The sequence below is a fragment of the Urocampus carinirostris genome, chromosome 3, assembly GCF_059441175.1.
Source record: "Urocampus carinirostris isolate Australia breed hairy pipefish chromosome 3, RoL_Ucar_1.0, whole genome shotgun sequence".
Taxonomy (NCBI): domain Eukaryota; kingdom Metazoa; phylum Chordata; class Actinopteri; order Syngnathiformes; family Syngnathidae; genus Urocampus; species Urocampus carinirostris.
In genome coordinates this window covers 52,940,464-52,960,425 of record NC_142351.1, presented here as the reverse complement: position 1 = coordinate 52,960,425, position 19,962 = coordinate 52,940,464, and the positions used below count along the sequence as shown (strand labels likewise).

At 40.3% G+C, this 19,962-nt stretch overlaps 2 protein-coding genes across 3 annotated transcripts; both read left to right on the top strand.

Annotated features, from left to right (window-relative positions):
- The first annotated feature begins 14 nt into the window (after positions 1-14).
- Positions 15-8,850, top strand: LOC148370093 (protein FAM110A-like). The gene is made up of 3 exons (XM_088332428.1): positions 15-179; positions 3,750-4,287; positions 7,659-8,850. The coding sequence occupies exons 2-3, from the start codon at positions 3,844-3,846 to the stop codon at positions 8,313-8,315; spliced, it is 1,101 nt and encodes a 366-aa protein (XP_088188554.1). The 5' UTR covers positions 15-179; positions 3,750-3,843; the 3' UTR covers positions 8,316-8,850.
- Positions 8,851-13,817: 4,967 nt separating this feature from the next.
- On the top strand, positions 13,818-19,858 carry fkbp1aa (FKBP prolyl isomerase 1Aa). 2 transcript variants are annotated; one of them, XM_088332423.1, is made up of 5 exons: positions 13,818-13,936; positions 14,025-14,072; positions 16,539-16,651; positions 16,718-16,886; positions 19,592-19,858. In XM_088332423.1, the coding sequence occupies exons 1-4, from the start codon at positions 13,900-13,902 to the stop codon at positions 16,847-16,849; spliced, it is 330 nt and encodes a 109-aa protein (XP_088188549.1). In that variant the 5' UTR covers positions 13,818-13,899; the 3' UTR covers positions 16,850-16,886; positions 19,592-19,858. The 2 variants fall into 2 exon arrangements, with proteins under 2 accessions (XP_088188549.1, XP_088188547.1); XM_088332421.1 differs by having other exon boundaries at positions 19,327-19,858.
- The last annotated feature ends 104 nt before the right edge of the window (positions 19,859-19,962 follow it).

The window sequence follows — 19,962 nt, the reverse complement described above, 5'->3', positions numbered from 1 at the left end:
TTTTATATAGACAAACCAATCAGCAATAGGGTGGGCGGTTCTTGAGCCGGCCCACGGGAGTCGTCAAGCAGGTTAGACTGATTGCTGTTCTCCACTTCACTGACTTCAATGCAAACGTCCGAATTCCTTCCGAGACAGCTCAAAACTGCAAGACGCTGACCACTTTCGTTTTTGTCGAGGTGAGCGCTCTCTTAACTTTTCAAACAAACTCCTCATTTGGTTTTCGAAGGGAGGAATCGGCGAGGGCAAGCGGGTGCATGTCGCAACGGTGTTTTCTTTTTTTTCCTGAAATCTTTCTTGGGCGACACGTCTTTACGTGGGTTAGTGCTCCTTTCATTTGCTTTTACGAGCGACTTCTCTGTTAGCGTAGTTGTTCGTTTCGAGCGTGCAGGTGACAATCCTGCTCCATGCCCTTACAAACTGTCGTATTTTCCCTTACGAAATACAAAATAATCTTACACCTTTTTTTTTCAAACCTGTTTACTTATGTAGTTAAACAATGTTATATTGTACATGTGTTTTCGTTATATCATATATATTGTTAATTAACATTTTGTTGTGACTTGAATGAGGTTTATTATAAAAAAAAGTTCAAAAAATGAAGTAGCTTGGACGTTCACTGTAGAAGGAAAAAATACATGCAAATATAATTAAGTAGAATAATACATTTTCTTATTTAAAGTATGAATTCATTTTCTGCACTAAATTATTGTTGGTAATATGCTGATTAAAGGGATAACCACAAACCTGTCTTTTTTTTCATTTTCTAATTTTATACTTTTTTTCTTAACTTCTTTATACAACATTATAATTCGTAATATAATGCATCAAAGCAAGTGAGCCGTTTGAGAGCCGGCTCTTTTTAATGAGTTGAGCCGAAAAAGCCGGTTCTCTAGACAGAGACGGACTTCCTTTCACTACATCCAACCGCTCGCTTTGTTTGCAACGAAAAAACGATACAGAGATCGAGGCTACCGTTTCGTGATAGTCGGTGTATACCAGGTGGTATCCATAATTGAGAAAATTGCGTTTTTCCTTAGAGATTTTCTCGTACATCGTACACTTAAAATGCATAATAAACGCACTCTGTATGGCAAAACCGTACAGGTTGACAGGTATGCCTGTCCGATGCATTTTGAGGTGATATGATGACCATTAAGGTTTGGAGAGTGGCAAGGTGAAGCTTGCTAGATTCACACGGCACTTGGAGATGGGCGAGCTCGAGGTTGGAAGAACGGTGCACCTGGCTAATTGTCTTGGCCTTAATGGTCACGCTTCAGGTGTGTTGCATGGTCCCCATGCAGTTTCTGAAGATACACGAATTCCCGTATTTTCTGGACCATAGGGCGCACCCACAAAACACAGGTTATGCAGAAATTTCAGCGTGCGCCTTATATTCAGACAAAATATAAATTGTGTTACCATATTTGAGCAATAATTGATCAGTTGATACTTTTTGTTGCATAAGGATGTTGGCAACGTGGATCAAACAATGGTAAGAGCACCAAATTTTAACCATCACGCCGCTAGGGACATGGTTATTTACAATCTCACAAAGTAGATTATGAATGCGATGGGAATCGACCCTGAATGGGAACCGGTAAAGTGGGGGGGATTTTTTAAGGGTTATTGTTCTGTCTTCTTTATTCATTATCCATTATCCGTTATCGGTCAGTTCATAATACGCTGAAGTGTGAGATCCAATTCACCAGGCCACTAGGGAAACAAATGACACATGAAAAGGCTTAAGGTCTTATCTCGTTATCACAGTATTTTTAGTTACGGTACCATATATGTGAGAGAAATAAGAAAACAAAGTGATTAAACACAGGTATACATTTTTTTATAAATTCTTTTGCGTCCATTTGATTATTATTATTATTTTAATATTTTTTGTGAGGACTGTGTAAAAGGAGGGGTGATTTTTGACTCACTTTGCCCAATCCTGCCATGCATCCGCTTCTCTTGGTCAAAAGGTGCTACCTTAATGGAATTTATGGAATTTTTAACTTTTTACTCTCTGCCGCCATTAGTCATTTTTGCAGCCCTAATCCGCTCATTCATAATCTGTGTACAAGTATGTGCATTTGTTTTCGACGTGTACCAGTCCTTTTTTTTTCATCGTTCATGGTTTTTGGTTTGGCCTCCAGGCTCCTACTTGAAACAGGCCTTTTCTTGCTTTCACCATTTTCATGCTTCACCAACAAAAAAAAACTACGGTTGATGAGCATAAAGTCACCATCGAGGCCTCCCTGCCCTTAATCCCATTTCCTCCTACTTTATCTGTTAACGGCTTGAAATCTTTGCTAAAAGTAAGATAAAAGCAGATAGGCCCGGTGGGAAAAAATTATAAGTGCTCTTTGAACTCAGTTGGGCATTGTTATCACATAATAGAGAATTTTCCACTTTCCACTTTTTAAGGACACCTCAAACGATCCACCCCACTCTGTCCATATACAAAAGGCCACATGACACCTTCTTGCCTTAAACCCACTTTTACCGTAAACCACACGCCCGCCTCACTCCCCACCCTCACAAGCTCTACTATCCTCATGCAAGCTTTGAACAGCACCAGCAACCTGTCACCCTCAGCACTTGCTTTTAAACATTTTAAAATTAATTATTCTATTATTAATTAATTATTCTATTAAGTATGTGTTAACAATTGGCAACTGAGTTCAAAGAACCACAAAGTGCATTATGCTGAATGAAATGAGGCGGAGGGGGCCCAGGGAGGGCTTAGTAATATTCGAAGTTCCAAAAACGAAAAATTTCACATACTTGCACAATTAACAAAAGGACCTTGACTGAGGCTGCTCTGATTATTTCAGCCAGAAGATGTCAGCAAGTAGAATACCATATTTTGAAGTTACATATGTAACCGCGGTGTACGTGACCCACCAAAGATCCACATTCACGCTGGACTGGATGATGAGGTTTTTATTATTACAGTTTCTGCAAATGGATGAGTCACAACATTAGCTTTTCTGCTGGCTTTGATATCTTTGATCTCATTGCAGTTCTCTCTGGTAAGACTGCCAACAAAGCATATCAAAGAGCTTTCTTTTCACTTTACAGAAAATACATTTTAGAATATCACAATACATTTTTACATCTTTACATTTTAACAAGATACTTTTAACAAGAGATTGTATAGTGGATTTTTAACGTTTACAATGGATTCAACATATTTTTCTTTCGTCTGAATTTTAACCAACATCATCCTTTTTTAATGTATATGAGAAAATAGAAATAAAAACAATAATGAGTATAAAAACGGGTACAAGTTACCTGCAAATGGATGAGTCACAACATTAGCTTTTCTGCTGGCTTTGATCTCTTTGATTTCTACAAGGGGAATTCATAATTTAGTAAAACAGAAACAAAACGAAAATAAACCTAAACAGCTTGACAATATCAATCACATTACTGTGCATGTTGAGAGATTTGTCAGCTGGGGTTATAATGTTTGAAATTAACTTCTTTTGTGGAGCACCAAAAAATGTGTCTTACCATTGCAGTTCTCTCTGGTAAGACTGCCAACAAACCCCGCCTCTCGGTCACATGTCAGAAGCCAAAACCAAACCCCACCCCATACCAGCAGATGGCACTGTTGGACTCATCATTGCAGGTCATTTACCAAAAACTATACACATATTTCAGCAGGAATTTCAATAAAACAAAAGTTATTACTACACCCGTTACACATACACCATCTTTAACCATTGTTGATATCGACCCTTTCGCAGCGCTCTGCTGAAGATGATCCAGCCCAACAAAAAGAAGAAAAGCTATTCCAACTTTTAATGCCAATCGGAGCAGTGAGCAAGAAGCCACCCAAAAATGCCGGCCGAAGCCATCCGGCAGCCGGCCCGACCGGCCACATCGGCGACGTTTCCTCGCCTGCGACCAAAAGGGCCTGTGGGGCCCGAGTTTTATCGGCAAAGTCCGCCCGCCCGTCCCAAACAGAGCGCCGTGGAGAGGCTGGAAGCCGATAAGGCAAAGTATGTGAAGAGTCAAGTGGCGCTTAGCAAGCAACGGCCTCTCGGACCACCCGAAGCGCGCAAGCCTCTGCTGGGCCCCGTCGGGACCCCGCTCAGGCCCGCCAAGAGGACGGCTGGCGTGGCCAAGAACCAGCGGGAGGCCTCTCAGCTGGATCTGCAGCATCTCAGCAGTTTGATCAGCAATGTTGGAGACGTGCCGGCTGCAAAAGATTCCCTCACTGGCGCCCCTCTGCCGACAGACGCAGAAATGCCGTCTTCACCTCACAGCTCTACTCCCATCAAGGTGAACTGGTTTCACTACTAAGATACAGTGCATTTTAAGATCGACTTAAAAAGAGAGGAAAAATATTTGTAAGACTAAACATTGCCTAATTCTGAAATACTGTGTCAATTACTATACCAATGGTGTAGTTTTGGCTTGAACAGAGGGGACATGCCCCCACCAATAACAAGGAATCTGTTTTTTCCCCACAATGTCTTATACTATTCTGTCCAAATTGAATTTATTTTTGTGTTTCTTTTAAATGTTTGAACCTAAATAGTTTTTCTTTTATCTTGGTTATATGCATTTGTTTTCACATGTACTGTACACGTTTTTAAACAGGAATTTAAGCTGCGCTTGGTTGTCTCTTAAATTGCTATACAAATACATTTGGATTTGATTTAATTACAAAGAAAGGTAAAATGCTTTTAATACTTTGAAAACGAATATAAGAAGATATTAGTACCGTATATTCCGCACTATAAGGCGCACCGGGTTATAGGGCGCACCCCGAAAAAATAGTTTTTGGTCCTATTTTTGACATACATAAGACGCACCGGATTATAAGGCGACGTCGACAAAACAGTCAGATAATTCAGTCCAACTTATTACACCCTTAACATTCCCAAAGCTTGCAAAGACGCAAATACGTGTCGAGAACACGTGTGGATGCGGTGTCCGTACGATGTCACTCAAATGCATCGTTCCATCATTCGGAAGGTTAAAGTCTTGGGATTCAAGAAATGCCAACCATTCCTTAGTTTCTATTTTCTTTTTCGCTCGCAACTTTACTGTATATATGACAATAAACACTTGGAATTGAGTTTAATTTAAAAATAGACACTCCATTCCATCCATTATCTGCACCGCTTATCACAGAGACATCGAGTTCAGTCTGAAACAAGATACAGGGATAATATATATAGCCAGAGTAATCCACCGAAGTCATTGTGTTCATAATAATGTGCAGCCGTGGTCCTCTTATATCCGTGAGTTTAGTAAATCCAGGAGAATTTCTGTATGCCGTCAGCCACGTGCAATACGCATTCATCTTTTTCGGCCAATTGCAGGCTTTTTTTTGCCGTTTAAGCCAATGCCAGCCTGTAAATGATAAAAAGGATCCGCCCCTTGACCTCCGAATAACTTTAGCCAATAGTGATCGATTCAACTGATGATTGACATGTCTTTTTTAGCCAATTGCAGGCTTTGTTTCGCCGTTCAAGCCAATGCCAGCCTGTAAATGATAAAAAGGATCCTCCCCTTGACCTCCGAATAACTTTAGCCAATGGCTATCCATTCAAATGATGATTGACACATTGGTTAGCCAATGAAACGCCAGTAAATAAATCCCAGCATACACCGAGGACTACTCTGCATTCGGGGGGAAATTTAGTCGGCGGCTGCAAGTTAGTTGCAAGACTTTGCGAATTAATTTTGTTCCATAAATAAGGTGCACTGTATTATAAGGCGCATGGTCAGCTTTTGAAAAAAATAAAGGCTTTTAGGTGCGCCTTGTAGTGCGGAAAATACGGTATATCATAGAAAATCTTCTCACCCCTGGTGTCTGTTTCAACCTCAGACTCGGGTATGGTTCCTGGGATCTGTTGAAACCACTTTTCCAGTTTTATATATATAAAGTCTACATAAAATTCTGCATTACTTTAGCTAATGGGATATTGGCATGCATGTGGTAAACACTTAGAACAACTATAGTAACTGTGATAATAAAGTTAACAAAGTAAACAGTACATCGAAAAAAACATGGGCTCACTTCTTACCAAAACCAATTTTATGTGCAGGCATTTCTACATATGGCAGAATTGGTTGCTCATAACCCACAAGATAAAGCCTGTTTGGAACAGCATTTTAAAGTTGAAAAATAAAATTCCAAATAAAATACATGCAACAAGATTAGACATTGCAATCCAGGCTAAACAAGTAAGACTTTAAACGTGGGGTGCGGGATTTGAAGACTTAAGGCTGCAATAATGTTAAGCCAGAAGATGGCGGTATTTCTTGGACTCGCTCTGATAAACTTTTACTTTTTATCTTTTATTGGTTTGGGGTTGGCGTGTTGATTCTATTAGAAGCAGGTCTTTTCTTACTTTCACCATTATGTGCTCCACTGACAAAAATATTTATTTTCTTAAAAAACTTGCAGCTCAACGTCTCTCTCCAGCACTCCCGCCAGCCCCCTTTCTCCGAACCTTATGTGTTCCGCCTCAAACTTGTGTGATAAAAGATTAAACCTGACAGGCACAATAGAAAACAAGGCGTAAAACTGCAATATGAACTCAGTTGTGCATTAAGACTTTTTTGACTATAAACTTTTTAAGGACACCTAAAACGACGCACCCCACCTTTAAAGAGAAAACATAAGATCGTCAAAATCTCATCTCATTAGCTGCACCGCTTATCCTCAGTAGGGTCGCGGGGGTGCTGGAGCCCATCCCAGCAATCATCGGGCAGTGGGCAGGGGACACCCTGAACTGGTTGCCAGCCAATCGCAGGGCACACAGGGACAGACAACTCACTCGCTCATTCACACCTAAGGACAATTTGGACCGGCCAATTCACCTGAAATGTATGTTTTTTGGAATGTGGGAGGAAACCGGAGTGCCCGGAGCAAACCCACGCAAGCACGGGGAGAACATAAAAACTCCGCACAGGAAGTCTGGAGCTGGATTTCAACCCACGCAGGAGGTTCCCATGACTTGAACTGTACTGCACACGCGCTAACCACTGCGCCACCGTGCTGCCTAAGATCGTCAAAATGAAAAGGCAAAAATAACAATGTACTGCTTAAAAAGTGGCCCATGTCTTCCAGACAGAAGAGCAGCTTCAGCGACAGACTGCTGTCACTGTCTTGTACCACGGACAGACTGAAGAGATCTTTTCTTCCTCATGCCATGAGGGTCTTTAACTCCAGCTGGCGGAGTAAAGGCCCACATTAAACCACACCCCCTACATTGCATATTACCGTACTTTTATTGCAGTGTGTCTTTTATGTAGCACTATTTAAATACTCTATACATAAACACGCTAGAGTGGGTATTAGCACGTTACATTGGGTATTTGTATATTGTATTCCTTTTGCTTTATTATTGTATTGTTCTCAGCTTAGGGATGCTGCTGGAAATGTGAATTTCCCTGCAGGGATGAATAAAGTATCTATCTATCTATCTATGTTTATTAGTGTAATGAAATAACTGCTGGGAACAAAAAATTCTCAAATAAGACTCAAGGTATCTGTTTTTCGGTTTGTGCACTTGTCTAGGGTGATGATGACCCCTGGGGAAGAGTCCCCCATGATGTTGATGGCTTCCCTTGCTCTGAATATTCACACATTCTTGAATATGAAACCATTCATCTGTACATTTTCTTCTGAATAGGTAAAGCTGAAGGCCGCCCAGGTGGAAAGTCCAACTGGTCCGACGGGCGGTGCTGTGCGGCGGGTGGACGTCATTCCTCAAGCTAGTTGCGCGAGGCCTCCCCACCGCCCGCCACTCTTCATTCGACAGCCACTTCAACCTCTCGTTGCGCAACCCCATTTTCCACTACGCCCGGCCATCTCGCAGCTCCTTCTCCGCGCCAAAGCTGCGCCCTCTCCCCTCAAACCCGTCGCCGCCCCGCCACAACCGGATAAGGCACCGGCCTCCCTGTTTCCTGCCGCCCTCCAACCCCCTCCCTCACCGGTCGTCACGCCTCTCTCCGGCTCCCCCCGCAGCAGGAAACGTCCGTCCCTGACCCGCTCCAAATCGGACATGAGCGAGCAGTTTTCCCGCGCCGGGACGGAACTAGAGCGCTTCTTCAACCTGTGCGGTTTGGACCCAACAGAGTTGCTGGAGTTCGCCGGCTCGGCTTCAGACATGGTGTCCCTCGGCCGTTTCCGCAGCGTCAGCGCCCCAGGGTCGGAGTGCGGCGCTTCTGGCTGGGAAGGCGACGATGCAGAAGAAGAAGCCGAGGAGCGCGTTCCCTACGGCGTCTCCGTCATCGAGAGGAACGCACGTGTCATCAAGTGGCTTTACGGCCTGCGCCAGGCCAAGTGAAACCATTGCCAGTGTATGGCATTTCTCCCCAAAAGACCCTAGAGGGTGGGCAGGAGGCCCACAAAACGGACATTTGTGGGTTGAACACCATGCTGTGAAACGTTCAGACATCCAGTGATGTGAATGGCTCTCCTGCTGCTAGAAACATTTTTCCAGTGAGGCCAGGTCTCTTTTCCTAAGTATTGAATGCGAAGTGGTCGCCGATACTTTGAAGGCCAAAACAACATTCAGAGTATGAAAAAAAAAGTGTGCTCCATTTTTTTAAAGCAGATTGTGTTGGACACATCACTGTAGTCGCAAACTTATATTCACAGAAAATGCCAAGTACAAAAATGTATCAGTAGGGATTTTTTTATTTTTATTTCGTCTGTCGGCTCGTGACAAAGAACCCTATGCTTGTTATATGTCAAATGTTTCAAGGTCCTCAAATCGATGAGAAGGGAACCATATTTTGGTTGGGAAGAGAATCTGTTCTTAAAGATGGTTGACTTCGGAAATAAAAGCTGGGCAAAATTCCTAAGTCCAGTTGATGACAGTGTTCTTCTAGTTTATTCTAAAATCAAAATCTATTGGTAAAAAACCTTTCAGGCGATGACTTGACATTTAATGTGCAGTATAAAAAACATTTGGTGTAAAAATTTATAATAAATTCCACTTTATTTATGCACATATAATTACCTGATTGCTTATCCAGCCAAAGTTGTTTTAAACCAATGGTGGGCAAACATTGCACATTTGGTTAAAAAATTTGGCCAGGGGCCTACAGACTTTTCCAATTTCTCTAATTTGCATTCATGAATAAATATACATGCAGACTGCTTCATGTTTATATATTTTTATATGTATTTAAAATGGATCTGTTTCATCAAATTGGTTTTAAAGCAAAATAATGCATTAGGCCCCTGTTTCAATTTGATGTATAGCTTTGTAGTATTGTTTTAGTATTTCTTCAGTATTCTAGTAGTGTTACTGTAATAGTATTTTTATAGTTTTTAACCCCCTGAAAACAGTCCACTCATTCCTTTTCTATTCCTCATAAGCACTCACAGCTGACAATGAGGCACTCTAATTCAGCCATGCCAGTGCAATACCCACAGGGAGGTTGCATGAAGTAACTTGTCAACACTGTTGTGTTCAATTTTGGTGCTCCTGTTTGATCCAAATAACAATATTGTCAATACAGAGCGAGTACTTGGATCAGATCGATACTGTCTTACCATTTTAACTAGCAGATCTAGCACACATAATCCTGTTAATGAATTGTAAGGTTATACATACATATCCTTCAAATTGGATCAATAATAGTTGCATCTTATTTGCACTGCTGACATTATTTTCAAAACATTGTGCAATGGAAGGTATTTTAGTTACCTACTTGAAATTGTTGTACAGCAGTACTATTTATATTTTATGCAGCTAAAGGGAAAATGTGTATTATTTGATGAGTAGATATCGTACTGTGTAGCGCAACAGAAAACGGCGGCTAGAAAGCACAAAGATTATCAACTACGGAGACTTGGCGTGAACAAAATTCACCATGATTTTTTTTTTAATTTTTAATTTTTTTAATTTTACCTTTCCTCTGTAAGGTTTTTGGGTTCCCATAGCAGCAAGATAACCAACAACGATGTTAGCTCCCTCTAGGTGAGGCTACTCTTATGTCAACTAAATAAAATCTTCTTGACCGACAAGTATTTACAGTATATGACAGTTCGCGTCTTTTTGCTTATAATTTAAATCAATATCGTTTGTTCTTTGACGAATAAAGGTTTTTTTCTTTTGACCACTGGGAGGCGCTAAATAATACATGGTTACTCTAAAGTTAAATGTAAATGGTCTGCATTTATACAGCGCTTTTTCAAGTCAATGAAGACCTCCCAAAGCGCTTTACAATGTGCTTCACACTTACCCATTCACACACACACTTACACACCGATAGCTTTATCAGTTTAAGATAAACTGCAATCGTGTACACGTTAAGTATGGTTATGATTGTTTATTTGAACATTTTTAGTACAAAAGATGAACAATGTTTGATTTTTCTTTTGATTATTCAAGTTTTAATAGAAAATGCACATTTAGTAATTTTCTATCAACAGGCGTCGTAAACTACAGGTAGTTCAGGTATCACTTGAGATGCAGTCCATTTACCATTCTTGCTGGTTGATTTTCCTCAGGTGCTGGGATCTCTTTACAGGGGTGAGTGGGTAAAACTTGGATTTCGTTGTGACTATATAATTTACAAAAAATATCACAGGAGGTTGTGAATTGTTCTTTGGTGTGATTGTGAGAAGACGGTCTCATCTTTGTTAGCCAATCATATCAGAAAAATGCCGGGGGGAATCTAGAATAATCAAAGCCAATACTGTAGATAGTCAAGTCAAGTCATTTTTATTTGTATAGCCCTTAATCATAATTAGTCTCTAAGGGCTTCACAAGTTATTACATATAAGAAGTTTAGGTTAGTCGTATGCTATAGAGTAGAAGTGAGTTTTAAGCCTAGATTTAAACATTTCCACCGAGGTTGCAGATCGGATCTCAGGGGGAAGAGCATTCCACAACACCGGTGCCCGGATGGAGAACGCTCTCAAACCAGCGGAACACTTCTTGGCTCTTGGGATCACCAGGAGACCGGCGCTCTCGGAACGAAGGCTTCGGGCCGGGACATAGGGGGAGATCAGATCTGAAAGATATGAGGGGGAAAGTCCATGTATGATTTTGTATAGTAGTAGGAGAACCTTAAAATCGCATCTTAGGCTAACAGGGAGCCAATGCAGGTTAGCCAAAATTGGGGTGATGTGATCATACTTTTTTGTCCTTGTTAAAAGCCTCGCTGCAGCATTTTGTACCAGCTGAAGACTCTTGAGTCTGGTCATCGGAAGACCGGAAAGTAGTGCATTACAGTAGTCGAGACGGGAGGTAACAAACGCATGAATTATGATTTCCGCATCCGACTGAGAAAGTATAGGACGAATTTTAGCAATGTTACGGAGATGGAAGAAAGCGGTTCTAGTAATTTTCTTCACATGTGTTTGAAAGGACAGATCAGGGTCGAAAATGACACCTAAATTTTTAAGTGAGTCACTCTGTGTGATGTGGCAATTGTCCAAGTTCACTGCGGTTTTAGAGAATAAGTCACGGGACTTAGATGGACCAATAACTAACATTTTAGTCTTTTCAGGGTTAAGACGCAGGAAATTGAGTGACATCCACTCTTTTATCTCAGTGAGGCAGGCCTCCAAAGTTCCACAGTTTAGTGTGGCAGATTCCTCCATCGGGAGATAGAGTTGAGTGTCATCTGCGTAGCAATGGAAACTGATATTATACTTGCGAATAATATCACTAGTTAATCACTAGTTATATGCCATCCTTAATATTTTGCGACTGTAGTCATCCTATGAATAGTTTGGGAGAAATTGGTTATTAGGTCTCCTGAATCACGAATGCCAAGTTAGAATTTTATTTATCTAATTAAAAAAATGCCTACAATTCTGTGCGTTTTTATAATAATTATAAACTCATGCAAGGGGCTTCAACTATCTAATGACATTACTATACAAAATGTATTAATATCTCATCAGGATCAATCAGTAATACCCTGCATATACCTGAATGTGATCGATACATAAATTCCCATTGTCATTCACCCCTAGTTCTTAATCAAAGGGAACGATTGGATTTGTTCTAACTTCTTTTAGTGATATTAATATTGTAAGATACATTTTAGTATAGTAATTTAGGATGTATGCGACAACATTAGACATGGTTCACCAGGATATACATGTAATAAAGAGTTAAAGAAAAAAGGACAAAAGACTATCCGGATATAAGGCCGACCAGTTGAGGGTGTCCCCTGCCCAATCAGCTAGGATGGGCTCCAGCACCCATATGAGAATAGGCGGCGCAGAAAATGAATGAATTGACGGACACAAGGCAGAAAAAATATTTACAAGACAGCTCTAAGTTAGAATCATTGCTCAATATTTGCAAATGAAAAACAATAGTGCATTGTGACAATATTGCAATGATAGAAAGTGCAAAGACATTTTTGACAGTAACAAAAACAAATAAGTCACAAGATATATATATTCATTTATCCGAAACAAAACAAACCCCCAAATAAGTTGCAAGATATGTTTTCACAGTTTTGTGTGCTCGTTTAGGGTGGTGATGGCCTAGAAAAGAAACTGTCTCTGAGCCTGTTTCTCCCTGTTTTGAGGCCCCTGTAACAGCTACCAGAGGGCAACAAGTCTAAGAGGTTTGGGCCGGGGTGAGAAGTCATTGGAAATGTATAATCCTGCAAGCCGGCAATGTCCTCAAGACTGGGCAGAGAGCAGCCGATGATGTTTTGAGCTGCGTTAATTACTGTTTTTGCAGTCCGCTGTTGTGCTCCCAAGATACATATTGTTGTCTTCTCACATTGTTATTCAGTATTTATTGTTACATTACATTGCACTGTTAAAGCTTGCAATGTAGTTATTTAATAAAAAAAACACATTTTTAGTGCCTTCTTTTTTTGATCTTTGTTTATTGTTATAATAAACTAACTCAAGGGAGAGTGTTCAATTATTTAATGATCAAGACATTTCCAAGCAAAAAGTAGCAGTATAGGATAAGTATCGATCGATACTACTGTGCATTTAAAAATCCTACCTCAAACCCAAAGACCGACAGGCAAAAGAACAGTTCATGTGGAAAAAAAGAAAAAGCCCTTAAATCTTATCCTATGTACAGAAACATTTTTCAGCCACAAAAATAGTATTAAAAGCGTAAACTTTTTTTTCTTTTTCAAAATTCAAATTCAAAGTGTTTATCGTCATATGCACAATGAAATTCTTACTTTGCTGTCCACATTGTTGCCAGCGCAATAAAGCCAAGAAACTGTATACATGTATACATAATAGAATATTCCGAATATTGAAAAGATTGAAATACAAGATTAACCCAAGATGAGTTAAGGCAATAAAATGCAAATAAACACGTAAAAACATTGGTTGAATCTTTGAATTTAACGAACACTCCCAGGGTGTATGTTATTCATTTTATTTGTTTACTTTTTCTCTATATCTGTTTGATTTTTCTTTATCTCTACAGCATACTCTTAGGGATCATTTATATAGTTTTTGATTTGCCGGCTGTTGTTTTTGGACTGTGCCAACTGTGGTTCTGTATTGCAGTACCTCCGGGAACGGTGCAATCGCAATGATCGCAGCAAGGCTTTAGGGCTAGGACCTTAGCTTGGCCTTTTGGCTAAGAGTAAGTGTCCCGGCTCCTAGGCTTTGTAGCGTATTATGAACTGACCGATAACGGATAATGGATAATGAATAACGAAGATAGAACAATAACCCTTAAAAACCCCAAACCCCCCCTTATGTTTTCTTGAAAATTGTTAACTCTGTATTGTTTAACTTTTCAATGCCAATTTTGTTTGCATTTGCAATACAGTATTCAATAAAAGAAATAGTTTTGAGACGCCCCCGATGTGACTGTGCGCGTGCGCAAAAGACCTGCCTCTCCCACTTCCGGCTTCCGCTTTGACGCGACAGTGGATTGTGTCTGAGAAGAAGAGCGACAACACGCCAAGATGGGAGTGCAAGTTGAAACCATCCAGCAGGGCGACGGTGAGTCTATTCGAACCCTTTTCGTCTTTTAGTCCTGTTTTGAGTTACTTCCAACCGCGCTGATTTGCGTGCGTGTGTGGGATTGCAGGACAGACGTTTCCCAAGAAAGGGCAGCGCGTTGTGGTGCACTACGTGGGTGAGTGCAAGACTGCGGTTGCAGCAATCGCAACGCTATCCTTCACATTCCGTTTCAAATTCATTTTCTTTTGTCGCACTTTTTTTTGAAGGCGTCATCAAATGTATTGTGATTAAAAGTGTGTTTCCCTGTGCACTCGTTTGCAGGAATCTATTTTTCAGCTCGGCTGACAGTGCAGCGTTGGTGTCTCATGGAGCTCGATGAAATTCGTGCTCACTCGAAAATAAGATGTCTTATCGACGTTGTTGTTTGTTTTTCTCCTGTAAATTTCAACTTTAGCCTTGGATTTCTTATTATTACCACGCGGCCCTCTTCAGGCTAGAAGGCTAAATCGGCTAATAAGCTAGCTGCAATTCCTCGGCATCCTAATTTACTTCTGTCGAGTCATTATTCCATTTAAAAATGTCAATGTCGTTTGTATCTCAATCGGGGGATTGTGCTGATAACGCGACGTCTTTAAGGATTTACTCGTGATTGCGGTAAAATCCCCGAACATCTGGGGATCATACGTCTCGTTCTAGCCAATATTTAAAAATCTTTCCATCCATTCACGATTTGTTCGACATTGACAAGTTAGCAAGGTATAAATAGTAGCTTGTGCTGCATTTTTCCTCAACAAATAATTTCTACGCTTTGTAATTCTCAATCTTAGGCTGTTCCTCTCTCATCTAATGTCAGGCTTCTCGGACTCAGTCACTTCCAATAAGAATTAGTAATGCTTGCGTACGGCTCCATGCCCGCACAAACTGTCGTATTTTCCCTTACAAAATAATCTTACACCATATTTTTGGGGGGGATGATGCATGATGGGAAATCCCCAGGCGGCAGACGCATGCGCACAGTTGCATCAAACCGCTCGCTTCGTTTGCAACGAGAAAAAAAAAAACTATACAGAGATAGAGGGTACTGCGGCGAACTCGTTAAGACTTGATTGATTTGCTGTTTCGTGATAGTCTGTGTTTACCGAATGGCACCCATAATTGGCAAATTTGCGTTTTTCCGTACAGATTTTCTTGTACGTCGTACACGTCTTAAAATACATAATAAACGTACTTTGCACGGCAAAAACCTACATGTTGACAGGTATGGGATGTGCTGTCCATTTTCTTGTTACACCGTGATGCCCCAGAAATTTTACACACTTAGCCTTGAATTTTTATCTTTCGTGTGCGCTGCACTAACATTAAAGGGACTGTGTGTATTTGACCACTAAATGTCGCTGTATTGTGTGATGCGATTTTAATTGCTAAAAAGCAAATGGAAGAATACAAACTAAGGAGGCAGCATTTCTATACTTATTATTCTTTGCTCAAAAAAGACAAAAGGAAAAATAAAGAGCGAAATATGAAAAAATAGATAGAAAATAAATTCCGGTCCTAACCATATTTTTTAATTGTTTCACAAAAAGTAAGAAGATCTCTTAACCGCTCGGATCATATGGGAATTGTTTCCTGTGGTCTGTCTTGGGTAAGTACATCCTGGTGGCGCCCATCCTTCTCCAAACAAGATCTAAAATTAGAAAAATATGAATGTACAAAAATAAATCAGTAATAGTTGAATTTGCATAAGCTGCACTTACTTAAAGGGACAGTGTGTGCTCGTTGACCACTAAATGTTGCTGTATTGTGTAATGCAACCTTAAACGAGTGCTCAAAAGTGCAAGGGAGAATACAAACTATTGAGGTTTATTCACCAAAACTACTACTTTTTTTTTGTGGCTATCCCTTTAGCATTTTTTATAACATAAATACACATTTCTCAACATATGAATATTTTCATAGTTCGTGTTCTAATTGCTTATTTTTTTTAATCTTTTTTTTTAAATTAATGCTTATTTTTACCACACTTAATACACACTGTCCTTTAGAAACCGTAACGTAAAACTCCGTTTGAATTTGGGGCATGTGTTTTGATCAGTAAAATGATTTCTCCTTCACATTTTTAGCTTACTATAGTTTTTCCCAGCATTATGCTCTATTATTTACCCTACCCTACATATTATTCTAATCATGGATGACAAGTGGTCTTTCTTAAACATTCGCATTTTTTCCCCAGGCAATAGGGAAAAAAAATCTATATTTGCTGTTGAATATATTTACAGTTTAACAGTTGAGTGGGGTTTTGAACCTGAACAAACTCCCTGCTCAGCAAACTCAATTGGGAGCTAAGGAAAAATGTTTGCCTGAAATGTCATACCGGTTTGAAAAGAATAACAATGAAAATGTGAAATAAAAGTTATAGCTGCACACGGGCAATAAGATTGGACTATATCAGATGAAACTACTAGTCTGTTGTCTATTAAATCTGAGAGTATATCCTTTGCTGCTATTTAGCAGTCATATGGAGCATTTGGTTTGCATGTATTTTAAAAATCATAACTTTTCATACTTATCTCGAGACTCGCTCGGCTTTAAACTTTTGTACCTAATTTCTCGGTCTGACCGAGCCCAATCTCCCCGCTGTCAGGAACGCTGGAAGACGGCCAAGTGTTCGACTCTTCCCGGGGGCGAGGGAAGCCGTTCAAGTTCAAGATAGGACACCAGGAAGTGATCCGCGGCTGGGAGGAAGGAGTCGCTCAGGTGAGAGCTCCGCTGATGCTTTACCCGACCCGTGAGCCTCGCCTGACTTGCCGTGGCCGATTACAGATGAGCGTGGGTCAGCGGGCAAAACTGACGTGCTCTCCGGATTTCGCATACGGCAGCAAGGGCCACCCGGGTGTCATTCCCCCCAACGCCACACTCATCTTCGATGTGGAACTTCTGGGGCTGGAGGCCTGATGCGCCCGTGTCCCTTCCTTCCGCTCAGCTTGCCAGGGTGAGTCACACTCAAGTAGGGATACCGAGGACTGGAACACTTGGGACATTTTCTTTCTTGAACTGGAAACTATGGACTATATATAACCTGCTACTTTTTTCCCCCCTGCATTTTAAACGTTGTTGCTTCTTTATTCCCCGGGGGGCTTACGACATTTTTTTGCGATGCTGATGGTCGCATGGGTGTCGTATTTTCATCAAGGTGCACTTACAAAATTGACCAGAAATGTGACCGGGTTTGTATGGGAGCTTGAAATCCTTAAATATTAGAATTCCATGCGGATTCCGGCTTTTTCCATAAGAGGCTTTCAGGTCACCGAACTAAGAAAGCAGACTTTTTCGGCTCCCAAACGGCCCCTCGGACATTTAGGAGGGGTTTTATTATCAACATTTAATTAAAATATTCGCAGATCTACCTTAAAACGTAGAAAAAAATGTGCTTTTTTTTTTATAAACAGTACTTTCTTTTTTTGATTTTCTGTATTGAGCTACATTATTACCAAACACCTGTAGAGCCTGTGCTTGTAAACAAGTGTGACATAGCAAAGATGCACTTGCATTGTTAAAGCAGGATGGCAGAGTTCATCTCAGTTTATAGCAGCCTATCGACACAAAAAGATCATAGCTAGGAACAGCGCAAAAATAGCACAAAGTAGGTGCTTGCAGCAAGATAGTGACTTTTTTTTAGTCATCAAAGCCAATAAATAAATGTTCTTTTGATTGGCGCTGTATTTCTTCTATTAAAAGTACTGGAAACATTAAAAAACTTGGCCTTATAAGTGCTTGAATTGGGCCATGAAAAAGGTGTACGAACCCTGATCTGTTTGGGAACTGAAAAAGGCATCTCTTTTTGGTGTGCCGAGCCAAAATTGTTTTTGAAAATGATTAAAAAAAAGCAGCTCAATGACACAAAAAGATCTTGGATCATAGACAAGAACAGCTCAAAATAGCACAAAGTACATGCTAGCAGCAAGATATCGACCTGATTTTTAGTCATTAAAGCCAACAAAAAACGGTCCTTTGATTGCTACTGGAATCTCTTTTAAAGGTACTGGAAAAAGAGGAAAAATTAGTCTTGAATTTTAACATGAAAAAGGTGTATGAACCCTGAAGTATGCCTTATAACATAGCGCGTCTTTATATACAGAACTCCTCGTTAGGCGTGTTTAACGGTGACCAGACCGGACAAATTGGCTTTGAAAGTCCTTAAAAAATTTTTTTTTGTCAGCACAAGAAAGTGAAAAGGAGAAGAGCTGGCTGGTTGCATGCTCGCTGCACGCTAGCATCTGGTTTCAAATTGAGGAGACCAAGAATTGCTATTACTAAGAACTGTTATATCAGTAAACATGACTTTGCTTGTTAGTAACTAGATAGATAGATAGATAGATAGATACTTTATTCATCCCCGAAGGGAAATTCACTTTTCCAGCAGCATCCCTAAGCTGAGAACAATCGAAAATAACTGAGAACAATCGAAAAATAACACGGGAGCTGCTGGAGTGGCTGCCATTCGTGACGGCGCCGGAGAAACGATTCAATTTGAATCATGTACAAACAAACAAACAATTGAATCATGTACAAGAAACGATTCAATCTGAATCATGTACAAACAAACAAACAATTGAATCATGTACAACAAACAAACAAAATATTTGTTTCAATAAGTGGAGTGTTAATAAAATGGGGGGAAAATAATTTCTGATACTGATATAACCAGGTAAAACTAATTTTAAGTTACCTGACCTGTCCAAATGAATGTTGTGCCATCTCACCTTTCCCACTCTCTCTGCTCGCTCCTGAAACTTTATCAAATAGTCCAAAATTTTACCTCATCTTCTCCGCTCACCTCGTCTTCCTCTTCTCCTTCCACTTCGCACTACAGAGACTTTTTAGCTGAGCCGTCTCTTATGACACCATCCCCTGATCTAGACCAAACTAATGCAAGCAAAAAAGGGGAGTACACATTAGTTATTGGACTGATCACAGCCAATAGGACGTCAGTTTTTGGCCTGATAGGAAAAATGTACCTGGTAATTTGACACTAAAATATTCAATCATCCAAAATAATTTATTGGATTTCGAGCATTTTTTTTTTTTTTGTCACATGCCCACGTTTCATTTGATTATTAATGATTGCTGCACTAGTTAATCGAAATTGATAGCTTAAAACACGTCCGCAAATGAGTGTCTTAATCGCAGCACAATGTGTTTCTTTTCTACATTTCCCTGCTGATTTTTTTTTAATGTAGAAAAAGAATAGTTCATTTCTAGGGCTGTCGGAGGTTGCGGCTGAAATTCAAGTGCGGCTTGTACAAAAACAGTCTAGTTTTTGCCTTAGATTTGCGTATGTGGCTTTCATTCAAGTGCGCTATGTAGTCCCTAATTTACGGCAATGATTTGCTGGCAAATGTTTAAGTATTGTTGCCGTCTATTCACTGCAGGTCAAATTCCATCATGGGAACAGGAAGGATAATCCTGCATAGGACCTACTACGTCGATACCCTCACCCGTCCACTTTATATTTTCACAGCATTTCATGGTAGTTTTGACTCTGCCTTAGCTCATCCCATCTTTGTTTAGATATGCTGCTGTGTGAATTTTTCACATTTACCACAGCATGTTTTTTGTTTTGTACAAGTATTGAATCATACCTCTGGCTCTGCGGCCTTCCTACATCAATAGTCTTAAATGCGTTTCTTTGTAAAGGAAAATTGGCGTCGAGCTGTTTATAAAAGCGGCCACGGCACTTAAAGACATCGGGCAACACGAAACGAGGACGTCCCATTTCTTGGAATTTTTGAATAAAGCACACCAACGCGGCCGCCTTCACCTTGCTTCAACTGTTGCCAGCAACACTTGTTTACGAGCACCTGATGATTTCATGCTCAAACACTCGCATCTTTATCCTTTTTTGTCACTGTGTTTGCCTGTAAGAAAATAAAGTTGGGAGAATGTACTACCCAAAAGAACAAATTGTGGCACATGGTTTGTTTCATGACATTATCCCTGATCTGGCATATTTGCATTTCGTTCAAGGTGTTGTGTTAGTCTGTTGTTTACTCTTAATTAGTCAGCCA